Source organism: Chelonia mydas, chromosome 4 (genome assembly GCF_015237465.2).
Source record: "Chelonia mydas isolate rCheMyd1 chromosome 4, rCheMyd1.pri.v2, whole genome shotgun sequence".
Classification (NCBI taxonomy): domain Eukaryota; kingdom Metazoa; phylum Chordata; order Testudines; family Cheloniidae; genus Chelonia; species Chelonia mydas.
Window position 1 is genome coordinate 18,470,603 of NC_057852.1, and position 21,300 is coordinate 18,491,902.

A 21,300-nucleotide genomic window follows, 5' to 3' on the forward strand; every position below is an offset into this window, starting at 1 on the left:
GGATCAGTTCCTGGAGTCTTCTAAGCATTCATGGGTGCGTAGAAGACAGCCTTCCTTCCCTGTGAGACACATTCATCAGCAAAGAAACCAAGGGGAAGCTGTGTAGGGTCAGGTTATGATTGGAGGGGAGAGGTGTGAACTTATTGCCCTGATGGTACTGTTATTACAGCCCCTGAAGCCAGGAGGGGGAGGGAAAGTGAAGATCCTAGGGTCGCATGTTGGAATGAGAAGGTGCATTTCACCAGCTTTCGCACCAGTATTTCCCATGTGTAACTCTAGGAAGCGTTTGTGTGCAGATTACGATGCTCCTTCTAATCCAACCCCCGATTATTTTTAAATCTCATTTTTAAGTTAATCATGATTTTTGAATGTGTGGGTTTGGCAATACTGTACCTGAGAACTAGAAAGTAAAACAGGCTCATCTGCTCTACTGCCCAAACGTGGGCCCTGAGCCTGCATTCAGTTGGGCACGGAGGGCCCATTATGTCCAGGTAAGAGGATTTCCACAGGCTCTGCGCTAACAGAGCCAATAGCAGGACTGGGCCTTAAACAGAATGCCAAGATTAAGTCAAACGTTATAAATGCCCAGGTACATTTGTAAAGTGCTGTGGCATGTCAGTGGTGCTAGTAACACAGAGATGGTCTCTGCAAAAAAATAAAATGCATCTTGATAGCACATCCCTTTTAAAGGGGGATGGCAGGTCCTTAGGGAAGTAGCTGCCCAGTTTTGAGACAGAGAGAGACCCAGCTAATCTGAATACAGCTGTGGCCCACTACTTAGAGTGATCTTTGCCCTATACCAAGCACACTGCAGAAATGTACCAGATTCACAATCCTTACTGTTATAGCCGTATCTGCATGACTGACTGGGCATTGGATTTAGGTAAAGTTGATGTGTACCATTGTATCTCCATGCAAAGTGAGTATCTGCTCACATCTTGTTCCATTTGTCATAACGAAACTGTGTATATGGGGGGGAGGGAATAAAACTCACTCTTTCCATAAAAGAAGTTTATTTAGTGGTCATGTTTCAGTGTACATTAGTTATTGTTCAGCTGTACTGAAATGTGCCATTAGAAATACTTTAAGAAATGTACAGTGCATCACCAAAAGCCTGAAATTCAGCTTGGATTGCATATTGTTAGTGGAAAAAATTCACAAACTTCATTTTTTTTCTTTGATAAAATTTCAAAATATAAAATGATAAAACAAAAGCATTATTTGATTTTTAAAAAGTCACAGTGGACTATTTACAGTAAACACTTTTTAAACAAAAGCTTACTACTCTCTGCTCAATATGCACATGTGTGAGATTCTCCATTTATGTGTGTTCCTACCAGTCTCACCTTCCCCTGGCAGAGAAGAAAAGAAAAAGATATGTGGATTGGCTTTGTTATTTTGAGTCTTCTGCTAATGGGAGGTAAACCCACCACTACTTCATTTTAATGACTAACACCCACACGTTCCCTTCCCTGAAAGTGTCCCACTAACTTTTTCTAATTCTTAGATAATTACTAAAGGCCAAAATTCTGCAGCCAGATGTAAACTCTCCATTCAGTGGAGTTACTCTGGAATTACACCAGGATAACCAAGTCTAGAATCTGCCTCAAAATAATCGATTTCATAGGGCTGGTTGAAAATTTTCCATCAAAACTGTTTTTCAGTGGAAAATTGGGTTTTTGTCAAAATGAAATTGTTCACTAAGCATGTCCTTCCTGCAGAAAATCTAGACTTTTCCCTCAAAAAACTAAACTCCCCAAAACCAAACCATTTTGATTTGGAAATGTTGGATTTTCAACCTGCTCTATAATTTGAGCTGTATTTATTTTACATTATGAAAAGTCTCCTAGTTTTGGCCATTGAACCAAGATCACTGGTAGTTTAGCTCCGTCCCCTTTATGAATGGAATGAAAGCTCATCTGAGTTCTGCTGGGGTTTTTGTCTAGCCAGCTCTGCCTGTAGCTATTTTTTTACTATCCTGAACTTTTAAGGTGAATTCAGCCCCATGTAGAGGGCGAGAGCTAGGCCAGTCCACCATTTAAGTCACACTTAAGCCTGAGGACCCCAATCCTTCAACGAAGTTTGTACAGGTGGATTCCAGCTGCCATTAGCTTCAAGGGGGCTCTGCAGGGGTCCAACCAATCAGAGTCCATTGCTGAATTAGGCACATAGGTAGGTAAGTTGAGGCAAAGGCCTCTGCAAAGGGTGAATTTCACCATTAGTGCATAAGCAGTAAAATAAACCTACATCCAGTAAAATCTGCCTGAATTTATGATGTTCTGATCATACATGAGCCAGAATCTTCACTCAGACTAAGTTCAGACAAGGTTCCTCTTGTCAGTGAGAAATAGTGAGAAAAGCAGCTTTCTAAATATTATACACACTATTTTATGGAAGCACTACAAATAAAAAAAACACCCTCTTGGTCCCTGCTGGGCAGAAGAAACGTTCACATTTTGACCTAGTGCTGTTTGTTCACGTGGGTCACAGCTGCTCAGACCATACCACACTGAGATGTAGCCCAGCCCCACCCATGCTGCGTTGGGATGTGTTTTCTAAATTCATTTTGGTGCAGGTGGGCTGCCTCAGTCCCACAACAAGGTGGGCATCCGCTGCTGAACACTGTCTGCTTCGCTGTCTTTTTAGTTGTCTAGTTTTTCCCAAACCAGGCCTCACCTTTAGCTGCTTTCCAAACAGGAAGAAGTGCCTATTCTTAAGCAAGGGCCAGTATGTTTGTGCTCTCTTCTTCCACTGATTGATTCTAAGTCCAGTTGCCATGAAACCAGCTGGTAATTCTTCCTCACTTCACAATCAAGTTACCCTTGTCCAACAACAAGGCAATAAAAACCAGTTGAAACCTGAGACAAGTGGAGTCTAGTGGTCTGATTGCAGGAGTAGGAGCCAGCAACGCCTACGAACCCTGACTGACCTGTCACCCTGGAGAAGTCATCTCTCCAGCTGTAAAATGGGGATAATACGACCTACCTGACAGTGGCCTTGTGAGGATTAGGATATTTCTAAGATGAATGGGACAGGGCTTAAGGAGAGAGACCTCTCTAGCACAAACTTAGTAATCGGCCTTTCTTTACAAATACATCGGTGTTTTCAGATTTGGTCAGAAAGATCCTTGCGTTTTTGCTCTGCTCTTAAACAGCTGCCCTCAGAGCCCTTGGGCAATATGTCTGTGACTGTACATGGAAAATGAACTTGTCAAAAAAAAATGTAATGAGGTCATGGGTTAAATCTCGTGACCATGCGAGCCCACCTGCCATGTAACGAGGGCAGGGCTACACCTGATCTGTTTGATACTCGGAGGCTTCAGACGGGCTTTCGGAAAAGCTCAGAAAGTTTTCCTGGTACTCAGAACAAATGATCTCAAATCTGTAGTGTCTGAACTCCACAGCGAAGGTGCCAAAGTAGCAGAGGAAGCACATCACCAAGCCCCACTGGATCCTGGCTGCGTGCATATGGATCCCCTGTGCCATCAGGATAAAGTCTGGAGAAGAGCTGTCAAGGAGAACATGTCTGAGCAGCCTTAGTCCTGGATGAGAGCAGATAGAGCCGCTGTGGGTTGTTTTTCAAATGTGTGAGGTGATAACATCTTGCCTTCCTTTTACACTTAAATATAATCCACTGGACAGTGGCAACCAACGTGCAATTAAAAATGGTATTTAATAGAAAATCAGGGACAGGGTGAATGTCAACAATCTAATTCAGCAGGAAACTGGACAAACCAGGGACATTTGCAAGCCTGTTACATGTGGCAACACTTTCATGTGGCTAATGAACGTGCTTCTATTTCCACGAAATTGTGCTTAGCTCTTGCACCACACTGTTCACCTGTACATCTCAAAGCATTTGACAAAGAAGGGGAAATATCATTCCCATGATGAAACGGGCACAGAGAGGTGAAGTGACTTGCTCAAGGCCAAACAGCCACCCAGTGGCAGAGCTGAGAACAGAACCCAGTTGTGTGTCCTAGTTCAGTGCCCTAGCCACAGACCATGCTGCCTCTCAGTGAGAGCAGGCTCAGTCCCATTCGGGGCTAAGGTTAAACCCACTTATTACTCCTACCACCCTTTCCAGATCCTCTGCAAAACCAACCTTTTTTGGGAAGCCTAGAAACACTGACCTACACCAGTAAAAATACCATCACTTGCCCAATATACTGAAGAAGAAACACCAGAGTTTGAGATCAAACCTTCCTCCAAGTCTCCTAAGGCTTTTTCCATTGTCTGCCTATTTGGACTCAACGCCTTAGGACAGGGACTGTGTCTTTGTATCTCATGCTGTGCTGAGCACGCTGCTGGCATTTAACAAACACTGACCTCATGCTCCACTGTTACTCTTTTGTCTTATCTACAGTATTAAAACGACTATGCTGGAGACCCGGTTCCAACACAAACTTCCCTAACATGGTTAAAACACTTGAACTTTGCAGGGCTGGAACATGGTTAAAACAAGACTCAGCTCCTTCCTGCAGTCCAAGACCTGACCAAGCTGGGGAACCTCCACACTGTAACTGGCTCCCTCAACAGTGTAGATGTGACCTTTGACTTTGTTACAGGACCTGCTTATCTGCCTACCTTTTCTAGAAGATTGTTGTTTAACCTGCACCCTGAGAAGAAAGGGTCACACACATTTACAGCTAAAAAACCGAACAGCCTCCCACATAGCTTCATGCTCAGGGTTGGATTTATCACAAAACAGGCCATTAGAATCTGCTCCTTTGGGCCATATTCAGCCATAGCGTAAGCAGTCCCAGTCCCCATTGCAGTGAATGGGTGTTGTGACCTTATGACTGAATTTGGCTCTAACGGTCTCCTATTTCCTCCACATTTTCAGGGTTGTTCTCAGGTTGTGCCCAAGGGTGAAATTCACCCCATGCAAAGGGCCAGCTCAAGGTTTCTACCCCACGTAAGGCCTATTTGGAGAACTTCTATGGGACTTTAGCGTTAGATAGGCCTGGTGTTGTGGCCCTCTGCACAGGGTGAATATCACGTGTGGTGAAGTAACCAGACACCAGGGCACTGAGATGATAGGATTTTGCTGGTAACATTCAGCACGTTAGTTTGTGAGCTTCTTTAGAGGTAAAGAGAAGGACTGAACACTGGCTCGCTGGATTTCCAGCTACAGCAACCTTTCCTAAACCTCTCAAGATGATGTACTTTTTCCAGACCCAACTTGCTGCAGCTCTTTGTGCAGAATCTTACACCAACCTTTCTGGAACGGAAGTTGCTGGCAAAGAAAAGCATGCAAGGGTGCAGACCTGGCAAATTATTTGTGATACATAAAGCAAAATAATGAGATAAACCTCTCTGGAAACAATAAACTTTTGTAGCTGGAAACGGGGGAGGACTCTATATGTTTACATCAGACTGGTGTATTTCCTGACATCGGGTGAAATTTTCAAAAGTGCCTAAGTCACTTAGGAGCATAAATCCCATTCTGAAAATGGGAATTAGGTGCTTTTTGAAAATTTTACCCAAATAAACCTTCAAAACACTTCTGATCTTAAGAAGCTTGGCTCCTTTTGTTTTCCCAAGATTTTCTCCTAAAACATTTCATGGCCCTACACAAGAGTTGCCAATATGCCCAATGGTGTAACAGCAATTTAGTCATATTGCTTTATTAATTGGGATTCAGGTATTGTTCTATGGTATAATAACCTCTGAAATTATATAGAAGGAGTTTTAAACCCACTGCTGACAACCACAGTGAATGATGAGAATTTAAACGTTTGTGTAAAGAGACCTCATGGAAACTCTCAGAAGTGATAGCTTTTCTTGGCTCTGTTTCTTGACAGGAATGTGACGATGACAAAAGGCAATTCTCTCCTGTTACATCCACTACTATAGTGAGAGATAAATAACAGTTCTATAAAGTGCCCATCACAATGCATCTGATGCTGAACTAAGTTAAAATAGAGCAGGGCCTCATGTCCATTAACAACAACACTACTTAGCATTTCTACAGCATTTTCAAGCTAGAGGTCTCAATGGGGGGTAAGAATTGTTCTCCTCCTTCGAACAGCTGGGAAGTCTGAGACACAGACTAACTCAGTGACCAGCCCAGGTCGCACAGTAGGTCAGGTGCAGACCCAGAAATAGCCCTCAGGTCTCCCGTGGGCCTGATTTTCAAAAAGCCTGCACAAACACCTGTGTATGTGCTCCCAGCACTATCATCCGCACTGCAAATGGCAGAGTCTAACACGTGCAGTTAACAGAATTAAACTCACGGGGGAGGTGGGCTCTGCACGTGTAAATTCTATCACAATGGACACAGGTGTCAGAATTTGCCCACTGCACAGTCCCGACTAGAGGGCAAGCAAGGCACAGCGGGAGAACTGAAGACCAGCCCCAAAGGGGTAACTTCTTCACTCCTTGGTTAGTCAAATCCAAGTGATTAGGGAGGACGGGTTTGTGGTACGGGTACAGGACAGGGACACAGGTGCTGAGGGTTCTGTTCCTTGGCCTGCCGCATAGTGCTCCTGCGCAAATGAGCTAGGACAAGTCACGATCTCTCCGTGTCTCAGTACCCTCGCCTGTAAAACAGGGATAACAATATTAACCTACCCCAGGGGGTAAACGTGAGACTAAATTTGTTAGTGGCCATAAATGTTTTAAGCTCCCAGGACAAATAGTGCTATAAAGGGGGAAAGCGGTTTTATACCATACATTACTTTTTAAATCCCCTCCTTTCATGATAAGCAGGCATGTTATTCTAGCTGCCTGCAGGTCCAGCAAGCAAGGCGAAAGGATACAAAGGACTACACACAGGGTTATAGTGGCTGACAAGACAACTCGTGGAATCCCAGCTTTTCTTCCTTCATTCTTTAGGTTTATTTTGAGCGTCAAGGCAGCCTGAATCCAGCAGGCCAGGGTCCCAAAACCGAACGTCAGGGAGGTGCCGACATTATGGATTTCTTCGTCGCTGGTGAGCTACAAAGAAAAAGGAACTTGTGATTTCTCTGATACACCCCAAAGAAAAAAACATCTATACAATTCCTCAGTGTGATCCTACTTTCGGGAAGGGGGAAGGAGGGGTGTAATATTAAAGAAGAATCATTTGGTTGCAAAATACACAGCCAATGCTGCCTTCCTACTCAGTTGCAACATAGGTGTCTGGGAGGTCCAGCTGTTTACAGCCTAGCTGCTGCTGCAAGCAGAATTTCCTCCCAAACCAAAGAGCAGTAGACAAAGTGATGTCCTGCAAACATCCCCGCCAGCTCTCTGGCAAGGCCGCTGGAAAAACCAAACGAGATTTTTCCTGCAGAAAATCCTTTGCTGATTCTCCACCGTGGCCAGTGCATGCTGGGAAAATTCTTTGCGCCTTGGTCAGTGCTGTTCTGTGGACATGAACACTGATGCTCACGGGCCCAGTCCTGCAATGAATGAGCTCCATGCAGGCGGAGCCCCACTGACTTCAAAGGGGTTCCATTAGGACACAGGCATCCTCTTGCCTGAGCTTGCAGGACTGGGACCACAGATACAAATTAGCTATCCAGTCACAGTGACTTAATTTAGGGGAGGCCAAGTCACCTGGGAAGTAACAAGCAAGACAAAGGCATCACAAGTCTGGCTTGGATTCTGACAAAGTGAAGCTTTTTGGGTGAGATTCTCAAAGCCACCTAGGGGATTTGGACGCACAATTCCCATTCCAATCAAAAGGAGAGGTGTGTCCAATTTGTCTCGGAAGCTTTGAAAATCTCAGATTTTATCTATAAATAAGAATTCACCTAGTAAAAAGCAACCCTGTTGGGAGTATCTGCTGCTACTTCACCATGATCAGAGCAAGTCAAATCCACCCTTTGTCAGTGAAGTCAATGGAGGCTCACCGGAAGTGATTTGGGACCATGACCCCGTCTGATTCAGACTCTGAAGGCAAAATGATACATACAGAATTGTGGCTTTTGTTCAAAAAGGCAGGGGCAGACCCTTTGTTTAAGCACCTTGCACACTTTGGAAGCCAGTATAAATAATAGATTCACTTGGTCTTGTCTTTCAGTTTTCCAGCTTGTCCTTGACACAGCTAGTGAAATTCACTCCACCCACAGAACACCTGAGTGTTACAGGGCTCCATGTAAGTGGAGTGCAGGGAGCTGAAAGCCATCCATCCACCCCTAGCCCAGGGGCAGGGAGTGGGGCTGCCACTCAGCCAGCAATGAGTTTAGACTTGAAATTAGGCAAAGGACTGAAGTTCTGGAATGGCCTTCCAAGGGGAGCAGAGGGGCAAAAAAACCTAACTGGTTTCACGACTGAGTTTGCTAAGTGTGTAGAGGGGATAGTATGATGAGACTGCCTATAAAGGCATCTGCTAGTAACAAATATTTCCAATGGCCGGAGATGGGACGCTCGATGGGGAGGGCTCTGAGTTATTACAGAGAATTCTTTCCTAGGTGTCTGGCTGGTGGGTCTCGCCCACATGCTCGGGGTCTAACTGATCAGCATATTTGGGGTCGGGAAGAAATTTCCCTCCAGGTAAGATTGGCAGAGATGCTGGGGCGGTTTCGCCTTCCTCTGCAGCATGGGGCACGGGTCACTTGCAGGCAGGGGCAGCAGGTTTGTAGAAATTTTGGTGGTGCCCAGAACGCCCAGAGCCCGCCCCTCGAAATCTGCCTAAGGCTCTGGAAGGGAGTTTGGATGGGGGGAGGAGGTCTGGGGTGCAGGCCCTGTGCTGGGGCAGGGAATTGGGGTGCAGGAGGGGTGCAGGCTCTGGGAGGGAGTTTGGGTGGGGGATGGGGTCTGGGATGCAGGCTCTGGGATGGAGTTTGGGTGCTGGGTGCAAGCTCCAGGCTGGGGCAGGGAGTGCAGGAGGGGGTGAGAGGTGCAGGCTCTGGCCCGGAGTTTGGGTGCAGGCACTGGGCTGGGGTGCAGAATCTGGGAGAGAGTTTTGGGACGGGAGGGGGTGCAGGCTCGGGGGGGGGGGGGGGGTGCGGCGCTTACCTGGGGCTCCTAGGCAGGGGGGTCAGGGGGCCTCCCTGCACTGCTACTCCCAGGTACTGCCCCCGCAGCTTCCTATTGGCCGCATGGGCGTTTGGAGCAGAAGCAGTGTGCGTAGACACAGACCCGACCCACCCCGCCCAGGTGCCGGCAGCCATGTGGAGTGAGCAGGCAGGAAGCTGCTCAGCTCTGCTGCACTGCTGGTGGTGGGTGGGGGCCTGTTTTAAATCACCCGGGGATGTGCGGTGGGGAGCGCCAGGGGGCAGAAGGCAGGGCTGAGGGAGAGACCCAGCCTCAAACATTGCTGAAGCCGGGCCCGGAATATTCCTGGTGCCCATAGAACTCGCCGCCTATGCTTGCAGGTTTAAACTAGTGTCAATGGTGGAGTCTCTGTAACTTGAAGTCTTTAAACCATGATGTGAGGACGTCAGTAACTCAGCCAGAGGTTAGGAGTCTATTTCAGGAGTGGGAGGGTGAGATTCTGTGGCCTGCGATGTGCAGGAGGCCTGACTACATGATCATGATGGTCCCTTCTGGCCTCAAAGTCTGTGTTGTTACTCCAGCCTATGAACTGGAATAGCAGCAACAGCCTCTCTGCGCTGGTTGCATGGGGTACAAGATCCATGTGCAATGGGGAATCTGTGGCCTGACCTCAGACCTCAGCACTGCCTTTGACATTAGCCTATCTGGGACCATTTCCACAGCATACACTTTCCTTTGCATGGCTGCACAGCCTCCCCACTCTCCCTCCCTCTATCTATCTATATTCATTCTCAGCTGACACAACCCAGCTATTACTAAAATGTCAGAAAAATCAACAAGAAATTAGCTCTTGGATGAAGACTGGCTGTCACAAGCTGAAGTGATAGTGGTTTGAAAGGGGAAACGCTTAGAAGAGCTGGCCCAGACATTGTCCTGGTTGACTCCTCCCGAAGCCTGGATTACCAGGTAACATCAGTTTCTAAAAACACCTGTTTTCACCTCCAGTTTGCAAGGAAACCTCATCCCTTCCTGCCAGACAGAGACCTGGCCACAGGGATCCATGCATTTTTCTCTCCAGGTGGATCACTAACTTCCAGATGGATCACTAACTCACTGTACCTGGAGCTGAATGGGAAGACAATGCACAGGCTCCAGTATGTAACTGCCCAACTTCTCCACAGCTCAGGCCACTGTGAGCACATCAGCCCTCTGCTCAAGTCCCTCCACTGGCTCCCAGTCAGCTTCTCTTGCCAGTTTAAGGCTTTGGTCCTAATTTCCAAAGCAATTCATGGATCAAGCCCCAGAATTACATTAGAGACCGAATTTCCATCTGTGAACCGTCATATCTGTGCTCCTCTGGGACAACCCAGATCATAAAGCCCAGAACAAAGCATGTGAGAGCTGGTGACAAGTCACTCTCTGTCAAATGGATCTGGCTATGGAACAATCCTCCAGAGGAGGCCAGGCAATTCCTGACTGACCACCTCTAGGAAAAGCTGTGAAACCTTCCTATTTGAGAAATCCTTTCCACCATAACAATGTCAATCATAACACTGACCCCTCTTCTTCCCAATACACCCTCAGCAACCAAACAAAAGGGAGGGGGGGAATTAATAAAATCTAGAATAATAAAAAGCCTGCCCCCAGAAAAGTGTTTACCCCTAAAAAGGGAGAAGAGCCAGAGATTCTGCAGTCCACTAAGGATCTGGCTACTGATTTCATGTGGAAGGCATACAGATACTATGGTGATGGGTGGAAATATAAAAAAGATCGATGGTGTGAGCCAACAAGGGACCATGTTACTTTTGCTCTGGTAGCTTTTAGTGTGTTAAGCGCTCTCTCTCTCTCTCAACATCCCCCAGAGAACGGATCTTGTCCAGAGACACTATTGCAAGCCCTCTATTATATTTTGTGGTGTTGCCAGTAAGCAATAAGGAAGCAAGGGCATGTACTATGGGCTAACATTGACACGCCTTGGTTGTGGTTTGGCACAAGACCAAAGAAGGGTGCTGTTCACCAGCAAGGTGTGGCTTTATTAAACCAGAATATATAACCTAGAGTAATTTACTGTAACAGCTTCTAAAGAACCAGACCTTCGTTAGAGCAGAAAATACTGGAAAGGAAGGAAGGAAGAACTTTGAGATTCGGTTTCCTAAAGCCAGCCCCACCTCTCGCAGCTTCCCCTTCACACAGCTGGACAAGCATTTGGGCTAGCTCTTACAACTTGGGGGTCCACAGCAAAACCAAGGCCACAAGCTGCTAGACAGGGGAGATGGGCAGTGATGTCAATGAAGCCACACTGAATTGGTGTACACCAGCTGAGGATCTGGCCTAAAGTATCTGATTGGCTCATCCTTAATAAAAAGTCAGAGTGGAACATGTTACAAGCAGACACATGATTACTGCCAACAGGTCACACACTGAGCTGGTTTCAATTTTTCTCTCTCTCTCTTTTTTTAAAAAAGAAAACTGATATATTCTTCCAGTTCAATGAAACTAATGTGCCAAATTCTCTGCTGTCATGATACCACTGACCTCTATAGAGCTATGCCTGCAGAGAATTTGGCCCAGCGTAATTTCTCATGCTTGCGCAGCAGTTATCAGTCAGAGCCGCATTGCTAGCAGTCCCACAGGGGGAGATTTTCAAAGACACGTAGGGGATTTAGGAACACAACCTCCATTGACTTTAAATACTTTTGAAAACCTCCCCCTAAGATTTCATATTCACCTAGGAAACAAGCAGACACATGAATACAGTGGACACATTCCTACTCTAGAGCAAGCTTGTGGTGTCTCAAAATGACAGCTGACAGCTTGTTTGTAACAATAACACACACAGAACAGACTGAGAATTGAAAGAACTACAGCCAGGGCAATGACTTGGAGCAGGAAATGCCTTCCCTGTTTATACATAAAGTCCCTCTTGTGGCCAGTCTAAGGATAGGCAGGAGGTAAAACACCAACATATATTCTAATCATAGGAAGCAACTATCTTCATGGCAGCTCTGTGCTGGCAGCCTGGCCTGCTGTTAGCATAGAATTGTGTGCAAGCTCCCAGGGCTGGCCACCCTCCAGTGCAGTCCCCACGCCTAGGCACTTGTCCATCAAGCCCGGTGCCTGCCCAGGGGTAAGGCAGGCTCCCAGCTGCTGTTGGGTGCCAGGAGATGGAACACCAGGTGTCACAGATTCAAACCCTGCTTGGAAGTGGAGGGTTATTTCTCTTAAGTTTTGATTGAATTTTAAAGTTTATTAGAAATAATCAATCATCAGTGCTACTAACGGCAGTTGCCGCCTTCCCTTTGCCACCAGGGAAGCAATTTAAGAGGCAGTGGCAGGCCTAGGTAGTGGGCAGGAGGGTATGAGGAGGCAGAGAGCATGGACAGCCATTCTAGCAGCCGTACTCCTGCCATGGGCAGCTCCAGGAGCAGAGAGATCTGTGCTCACAGCAGGTAGGGCTGCTAGATAACGGATGCAGCCCTCATGACATGCCCATGGAAACCCAGAAAAGAATGACATGTTAATTACCAATAAGCTGGAGGGAGGGGGAAATGGGAGTGGGGTACCTGAAAGTTGCCAAGTAAGGTCATTCCAAACGAGGCCAAGCATAACGCAATCAGTCCGCTGACGTTCAGCCAGGGGTTTAGCACCTTTGGCTTCAGCTGTATAAAGCGGAGAACGGCAACGACAAGTGCTGAAAAAGGAAACAAAATGCCAGACGCAGTTATAAACCCACACAGCACAAACCTGGTGAGTAGGATTTCCCAAAGCGCTTAACCCCGCTCCTGGTAAAACTCACATGAGCTGCCATGGGAGCAGAGGTAGGCCAGTGCTAAGTGCTTTTGAACATTCCACCTTGCATTTAATTGCAGAAGATGCAATAGCACGGTAAGTAACTTGGGTAATTCCTTCTCTTCCTTCCCTGCCCCATTATTTATTGCTGACACTTTTGTCGCATCTTGTCCAAAACCTAGACAGAAACTGTACTGGACAAGGACTGTGTCTTTATTATTGGTCTGGAAAGCATTTGACACAGTTTGGACATTATGTACATAACTGATAATAACAGGATTTGCATGAAGTTTTATTCCATTAGCTACATTTGTGAGGAGTTCGATGATATAACTTCCTCCAGAAGGACACAGCAGGGACCCGATCGAAAGCTTGGATCAGGCCCTCTCCCTTCACATTGTTTTATAAAACAAACATTTCAAAAGCGTCCTTGCAAATGTGGTGCACACAACAGGGACAGCACAGAAAGCTTCTTCTCACTTCCCTGCCAACATATCACAGAGGGATCAGCCTCGAGAGGTGAGAGTACAGGTCACTTTCACGACTATTCCATCCTCGGCCCATCTACAAAGACTGCCAGCAAGGGGGAAAACAAGGACAAGTGGGTGGGAACTTGTCCGCTGGGAACTGGACTAAGTCTTTCATGCTCCTTGCCCATAGCACAAGGAATTTTAGGTAGCTAATACTGCATTTCATACAGGGCTCAATATCATCGATGTCATTCTCAGCACACTCCCAACCAGATCAGTACCAGTCAGACCGAGGCAGGGAACTGCCACTTGTAAGCGAGAAGTCAGTTTCCTAATGGGAAAGGAGCTAAGGGAGACATGATTGCTTTAAGAAGTCACAGAATCTTCTTCCTGGACTAGGAATGGTGACTGGTAGCAAGGCATGGAGAAGAAAAATTAATACATCTAGACAAACCCAAATAGGAATTATGGGAGTCTAAGGGACTGAGGTGCCTAAATTCAAATGAAATCCAATGGGAGTTGGACACATTTCCCTTATGTTTCTTTTGAAAATCCACCTTAATGTCCTCATATCCTTCAGCCTACTGCACATACAATCCTGTTGTATAACGACTGTATGGTTTGACTAGATCTTCTGTTTTAGCAGATATCCATCAGGAATGAAATTAGTCCCAGAACAAAGGACCCAAGATCTGCCTTACGGTCCCTCTTAAGCCCTATTTTAAGGTTTTACATGGTGCATAAGACCTTATTCATGCTCTCTGTGCTAAGGTGAATTTCTCTCTTAAGTAGGTTCCATTGCTTTAGTTTGGTGCATTCAAATATATTCTTTCAGCATTGGTTGTTTTTTTTAAATAATAGATCAGATTTTTTGATACAAGACAGATGACAGGAGATAGAGCCCTGCACCTCTAGGTCACAGGTTGAAAACCAAACCACATTAGTAGGGACACAAAATAATAACCACTTGGTGAATAGTCATGTAAAAATGAACTGCTGATCTCAGTCCAGCTCTCCTGGAACACTGTCCATTTCACAGGTAGAATTTTGCTAGCAGCCTCTGCAGAGAGACCAAGAATCAAGTAAAAAGAAAAGGAGTACTTGTGGCACCTTAGCGACTAACCAATTTATCTGAACATAAGCTTTCATGAGCTACAGCTCACTTCATCAGATGCATACTGTGGAAACTGCAGAAGACATTATATACACAGAAACCATGAAACAATACCTCCTTCCACCCCACTCTCCTGCTGGTAATAGCTTATCTAAAGTGATCACTCTCCTTACAATGTGTATGATAATCAAGTTGGGCCATTTCCAGCACAAATCCAGGTTTTCTCACCCTCCGCCCCCCCCACACACACAAACTCACTCTCCTGCTGGTAATAGTCCATCCAAAGTGACCACTCTCTTTACAATGTGTATGATAATCAAAAGTTGGGCCATTTCCAGCACAAATCCAGGTTTTTTCACCCCCCCACCCCCTTTTTCCAAAAACCACACACACAAACTCACTCTCCTGCTGGTAATAGCTTATCCAAAGTGACCACACTGGACAGTCTCTACGTAAAAGAATAAATGGACACAAATCAGATGTCAAGAATTATAACATTCATAAACCAGTCGGAGAACACTTCAATCTCTCTGGTCACGCAATTACAGACATGAAGGTCGCTATCTTACAACAAAAAAACTTCAAATCCAGACTCCAGTGAAAAACTGCTGAATTGGAATTCATTTGCAAATTGGATACTATTAATTTAGGCTTAAATAGAGACTGGGAGTGGCTAAGTCATTATGCAAGGCAGCCTATTTCCCCTTGTTTTTTCCTACCCCGCCCCCCCCAGACGTTCTGGTTAAACTTGGATTTATGCTGGAAATGGCCCATCTTGATTATCATACACATTGTAAGGAGAGTGGTCAGTTTGGATGAGCTATTACCAGCAGGAGAGTGAGTGTGTGTGTGGGGGGGGGGCGGAGCGGGGGGGGGGTGAGAAAACCTGGATTTGTGCTGGAAATGGCCCACCTTGATTGTAGGGAGAGTGGTCACTTTGGATGAGCTATTACCAGCAGGAGAGTGAGTTTGTGTGTGTGGTTTTTGGAAAAGGGGAGGGGGGGGTGAGAAAACCTGGATTTATGCTGGAAATGGCCCAACTTGATTATCATACACATTGTAAAGAGAGTGGTCACTTTGGATGGACTATTACCATCAGGAGAGTGAGTTTGTGTGAGAGGGGGCGGAGGGTGAGAAAACCTGGATTTGTGCTGGAAATGGCCCAACTTGATTATCATACACATTGTAAGGAGAGTGATCACTTTAGATAAGCTATTACCAGGAGGAGAGTGGGGTGGGGGGAGGTATTGTTTCATGGTCTCTGTGTATATAATGCCTTCTGCAGTTTCCACAGTATGCATCCGATGAAGTAAGCTGTAGCTCACGAAAGCTTATGCTCAAATAAATTGGTTAGTCTCTAAGGTGCCACAAGTACTCCTTTTCTTTTTGCGAATACAGACTAACACGGCTGTTACTCTGAAACCTGTCAAGAATCAAGTAGACATCCAGAATGAGAACTGGGGTACTGAATATATTAATGAATGCAGGCCAAGCTGGCAAATAGTTCCAGCCACATTAAAAAAAAAAAAATGAAGAATTTGGAGGGGAGGAACTTTAAGAAAATGTTGATTTGATTGACCTTAAAAAAAATTTATTTTTTTTTTCATTTTGGTGAGAAAAACTAAAAACATTAAATTAAGGTTCAAAATGAACCAATTTTTCAGGTCAGCCACCGAACCAAAAAATGAACGATTTGTTCACTTCTATTCAGCACAAGTTCCACTCTCACCCTACATGGTTCTTACAGATCATGCCTGAGACATAGTGGTAGGGCAGTGTTGGGATGATGACACTGCTGATGTTCATACTTGACCTGCTCGGTGCATACAGGATTTGGTCCCAAGCCATTGAAGTCAATGAAAGTTTTGCCATGGACTTCAGTGGGATCAGGATCAGGCATAGAAAAAGAACAGTTTCCAGGGATTTCAGGTCAGCATGTTGCCCAAGCATTACAGTACCAGATATTATCCTGAAAGGGTTCCATTGTATCTGTTTGACTTGATGCAGAGAAAATGTATTCTTTAAAGTGGGCTCTAATGAGTTTCATCCTGGACAAAATACCAACATCAGCAGCCCCCCAGTCGATGCATGGGCATGACCGTTTCATCTTAATTATTTACTTTCTGTTTTGTAACTCCAATATAACGTGAATCAGTCGGTCTATTTTGGAGGGCTGCATCAGCCACTATATAGGTGCTTAAATTACACAACCTTCATCTTCACAATGCACCCCAAGGCAATAATATGGTGAAATGAACCATCTTTCTGTGCTGCTGCTTCATTATTGTCAGAGTATACGGGAGAGGGAGAATCCTAGCTCATGCACAAGTGATATGACCATAAATGTTCAATTATGTTTTGGATCAATCTGTTTAAAAGATAAAGAATCTTAAAATGTTAATTTCAATACACACATCGATCCTGTCCTTAGGATTTTGCCACTGATTTCAATGGAAGACAAATTGGGCACTATCCAACCATGTGGTACAAACTAACAAGATCTGCTGGGCCGACATTTTCAAAAGTGACTTGTGATTTTGGGTCCCTCAGTTTTTGGATGACAGTTGAGACATCTTAAAGGTGCCAGATTTTCAAAGATGGGAACTCAGTACTTTCTGAAAATTAGGTCCTTGTAAACATGTCTCAAATTAGACTCCCAGAAATTTGAGTACTCCCAAAATCACTCGTCACTTTTGAAAATTTTTGCAATTGATGTTTTTATCAGTGATGAAGAGTATTCAAAAACAGGGCAACACCGGAACAAGAGAGAAACAGCAATGTTCTCAACAACAAAAAGTGTTCCTTCTCCATATCAAAATGGAGAGATGCAATATTGATGGTATCCTTTGCTGAGCACTGATGTTCATTATTTTTGCATGTACCAGATGGTCCTACCCCAGATGAAAGATCATAAAGCAGCACTGAACCTTGTAGCGTCTCTGAGCTAAAACTAGTAAATCTCAATCTCATTATTTCTTAGAATCATGGGAGAGAGTGTTTGTGTGCGGGAGGGGAGATATAGATGATAAAGGATTAGCAGACACAGCTAGATGTGATCTTAAAGAGGGGAAATATTTTGGTAATTAACTGTAAACTTCAAAACTAAGTAGAGCTGGTCAGCAATTTTCTTAATCTTTTTTCAATAGATTCATCCAAACCAAAACGGTTTGCAGGAATGGCTTGGTTTTGAGGATTTTTCAACAAAAAACAAAACTGAAAAAAGTTTTCAAATTGTTGAAATATTTTGTTTGCCACATTTTAAATTAGAAATTCCAGTTTTGTTTTGATTTTTCACTTTGAAATGTACGATAATTACATTTGTTGTAAAAATTTAAGAATAGTTGAAATCACAATGAAATTATGGAAACAAAATGGTTTCAATTGACCCAAATCATTTTTTTTTTTCAGGTCACAACAAAATTCAAGATTTTGATTTTTCATCCCAATTCAGGGCAGAATTTTTTTCCAATATCTCAAAAGTGCTTACAGCACGAAAAAATCATTTCCTGCCCACATCTAGAACCAAACAGCTGCATAGCTGTCACGTGGAATGCTCAGATAGGGCTATAAAGAAGGCTGGAAAACATAACTTATTTTCTTGATCAAAATGCTGAGCACTCACCTTGAAAATCAGGCCCCTTTGAGATGTCTCAAATAGAACACCCAAAAAGTCGCCCACAATCACTAGTCATTTTAGAAAATATAAGCCCTATATGTCCATATTCCAGCTAATGCTGTCAATCTGTCACATTACTATAGATAGTGCTGGATTTGTCCCTCACTGAAGTCAACGGCAAAATTCCCAGGACTCAACTCCATGAATATACCGAAATGAGTATCCCAAGATCCTTCATGTTTTGCTCAGGCAGATTAAAAAAAACTGAACATTACATTAATTTCCCCTCAAGAATGAACAAAGGGCCCTCCTACCTAAAATTCTGGCAATAATAGAGCAATAGGACATGAAAGGAAGTGTATTTTATGGAGAATATTACTGCATGGCCGAGGGTGTGTTGTAGGAAATACGGCTGAAGGCTAGGTAATCTGAGCACCTGAACAGTGGCTGAAGTGGACATCTGACATAGACTGACAAAGGCAATATGTTTCAGGGGGAATATTCTGCTGCTAATGTTGTGCAGTTTTTTCTCCCTGCATCCATCTCCAAACTGATCAGCAACAGAGCTGGTCAGCATTTTTAACTGAAAAAAACAGCCTTTTCAAAGAATGAAAATTTCCATGAAAAATTGCATGACATTTTAAAAATGAAAAGGAGTACTAGTGGCACCTTAGAGACTAACCAATTTATTTGAGCATAAGCTTTCGTGAGCTACAGCTCACTTCATCGGATGCTCAAATAAATTGGTTAGTCTCTAAGGTGCCACTAGTACTCTTTTTCTTTTTGCGAATACAGACTAACACGGCTGCTACTCTGAAACCTGTCATTTTAAAAATGGTAACTTTTTTTGAAATGCCTACCAAAATGTTTTACTTACTAAAATCAGTGGTGGGGGAGGGGGGTGTGAGTTGTAAATGAAAAATTACAATAATTTATTTTGAAAATAAACAAACAAACTGGGTCCATTTTGAACCCTTTAAAATAAAAGCAACTTTTACCTAGATTGAGCAATCCCTTTTACGCACGTGGGACTCCTAATAATGCTAATGGGAGTTATGCAGGAAAACAAAAAGAGCACACTACTGTGCCTACAAAAGGTCAACAACCTCAGCACCAAAGCAATATTTAAATACTGTGCCTCCTTGAACGTTCACTATTTTATATAATTTCCAGTATGTCCTCTCCTAGAGCAAGGTCTTCAGTGTGGTTAAGGTCAATAATGGTACAAGCTGGAAGTAGCCCTCATAAGCATCCAATGTAGCAGACATGCAGCCTGCTCTAACGAGCTCTGCTTTATCCCGATAGGGTAATGCCCATAGACATCATAATACATGTTGTTGTTGGTTTCCAGCTATAATTTTCATAGCTATAGTTTTCATTGTAATACTGGGTGAGGTTCAAAGAGAAAATGCTGACGTCATGTAGCAGGTTTTAGCCTCAACACCTTGTTCGTTCGTTCGATCTTTCATCACAACTGCATAAGTAACGTTCACTCATTCTCATACAACATAAGACCAGATCATGAAATCGGCTGCACACAGGCAGACTCCTGCACCCACACAGAAGCCCATGGACTTTAATGGGGCTTTGTGTGGGTGCAAAATCTACAGATCTGATTGTAGGAGTGGGGCAGTATTTCAGTAGCTCAACAGGGAGATGTGTATTCATGTCAAACACATTGGAATCTGACAAGAAGTTTCCCACATACATATTGTTATATTTGGTTTTGAGGGCAGAAACTGCACTTGCAGGTATAGAATTGTATTTAGCTTTCTCTGTGTGTGTCAGGCCCATACACATGTTATGACCAAGGATCACAGATAGTGTAAACTAATGCAGTTCCATCAAGTCAGTGGAGGCAGACTGATTTATACTATCTGAGGTTCTGGTCCAATATATATCCATAAATATCAGTGCGTATAGATATTCCACTTTCAAAATCTACTCTCAACCTTCACTCCATCTTAATACACGCATCAGTAATTCAGGATACAGTACATTAGTAATAATAATACTTAGCTGTTATATCATGCTTTTCATCAGTAGATCTCTTAATAAAGGAGGTGAGTAACATTACTGAGGCACAGGGAGGTGAAGTGACTTGCCCAAGGCCACATAGCAGGCTCATGGTAGAGCTGGATGTTGCAATTTACCCACAAGCCTTAACTCTGCCTTGGAGTGATACTATGAAATAACCATATGATGATGATTAAGGCATTATGGTGTTCATGGTTAAACCTATTTTTAAAATCATTAGATTCCCCCTACCACCACCTTTACAATGTCACTCCAAGGCAGAGTTAAGGCTTTTTGGATCCCCTAACTATTCCTTTCCATCCTTAACATGTTTGAATTTCATTTAAGTGTCACCTGAACTCTGAATTTCCTGGGTCTGGAGGAAGAGATGCTGTACTTTTTATATTTAACAAAATGGTTGAATCCCTGCTTTAAGTGCAAAACTCAGCTTAGCCTTGACTATGGAACTCTGAGTGGTGCTTCCATAATATACACAGCCACATTGGCAAAGACGGACTCAGTAACAACAATGGAGCATTAATTCAGCATTATCATTTTGATTCATTTGTCTAGATAGCTTCAGGAGAAAATACTTACAGTATCTCATGCATAACAAAAAGTTTTATTGACAAAAACAATGAAACATTTTTTCAAGCATTATAACCATCAGGTGTTTCTCCCAACTATGTTACTTAGAAGCTTCACCCTTATCAGAAGCAACCTGTGAACTTCCATACTTTTACTAAAGGAATTTAAAAAAAACCCAACAACTCAGAAATAACATTTTGTCAAATGCAATGACCAATTACACAATGTTTCCATGCAGGATTTTATAGTAGCAATAAACAAAAAATATCATTCCATGCTCCGAAAACACAGTCATACAGACTCAAGGCTAAGGTGTGATGATAAAAGAAGAGAATAAAATGGAAAGTATGAAGGTCAAACGTATCCAGCTTTGTTCTGTCTTTTTACAAATACTTACAAAACAATACTAGCTTCATACTAACAGCACCTCTTTAAAAGGTTTCAAATAATCAGCTTTGACAGCAACATCTACTGGATTTTATTCATGTTCCAATGACTCATTAAAGTGAATTAAGAGAGACAAAAAAAAAAAAATTCCCCACGCGGTTCCTACCTAGAAATGCTGCCATGTTCATGACTTGGCTAAATACACAGCTTGCAGGGGGTGCATCACCTGCAATACTTCAAAAATATAAAGTGTATCATTGTAACTCTACTAAGACAGCTAAAGAGAGAAAGAAAGAAATAACATCCATTGATCAGAATGATATGTGGGGAATGGGACGGGGGAAGAGGAGATCCAGTTACCTTATGTAAGGGGGACTTTTGGAACCAGGTTTCCTA

At 43.8% G+C, this 21,300-nt stretch overlaps 1 protein-coding gene across 6 annotated transcripts in view; it reads right to left on the reverse strand.

The window, feature by feature from the left end:
• Positions 1-996: 996 nt before the first annotated feature.
• TMEM150C (transmembrane protein 150C) overlaps positions 997-21,300 on the reverse strand; it is a 43,598-nt gene continuing 23,294 nt past the window's right edge. For all 6 annotated transcript variants that reach the window (XM_043545623.1, XM_037896762.2, XM_037896763.2 and 3 more), the window contains 5 exons: positions 21,265-21,297; positions 21,071-21,138; positions 12,488-12,615; positions 6,764-6,941; positions 997-3,496 (listed from right to left, as the gene is read on the reverse strand). In XM_043545623.1, coding sequence (XP_043401558.1) covers positions 3,288-3,496; positions 6,764-6,941; positions 12,488-12,615; positions 21,071-21,138; positions 21,265-21,297 — 616 coding nt within the window. In that variant the 3' untranslated portion in view covers positions 997-3,287. The remainder of the gene's footprint in view (positions 3,497-6,763; positions 6,942-12,487; positions 12,616-21,070; positions 21,139-21,264; positions 21,298-21,300) is intronic.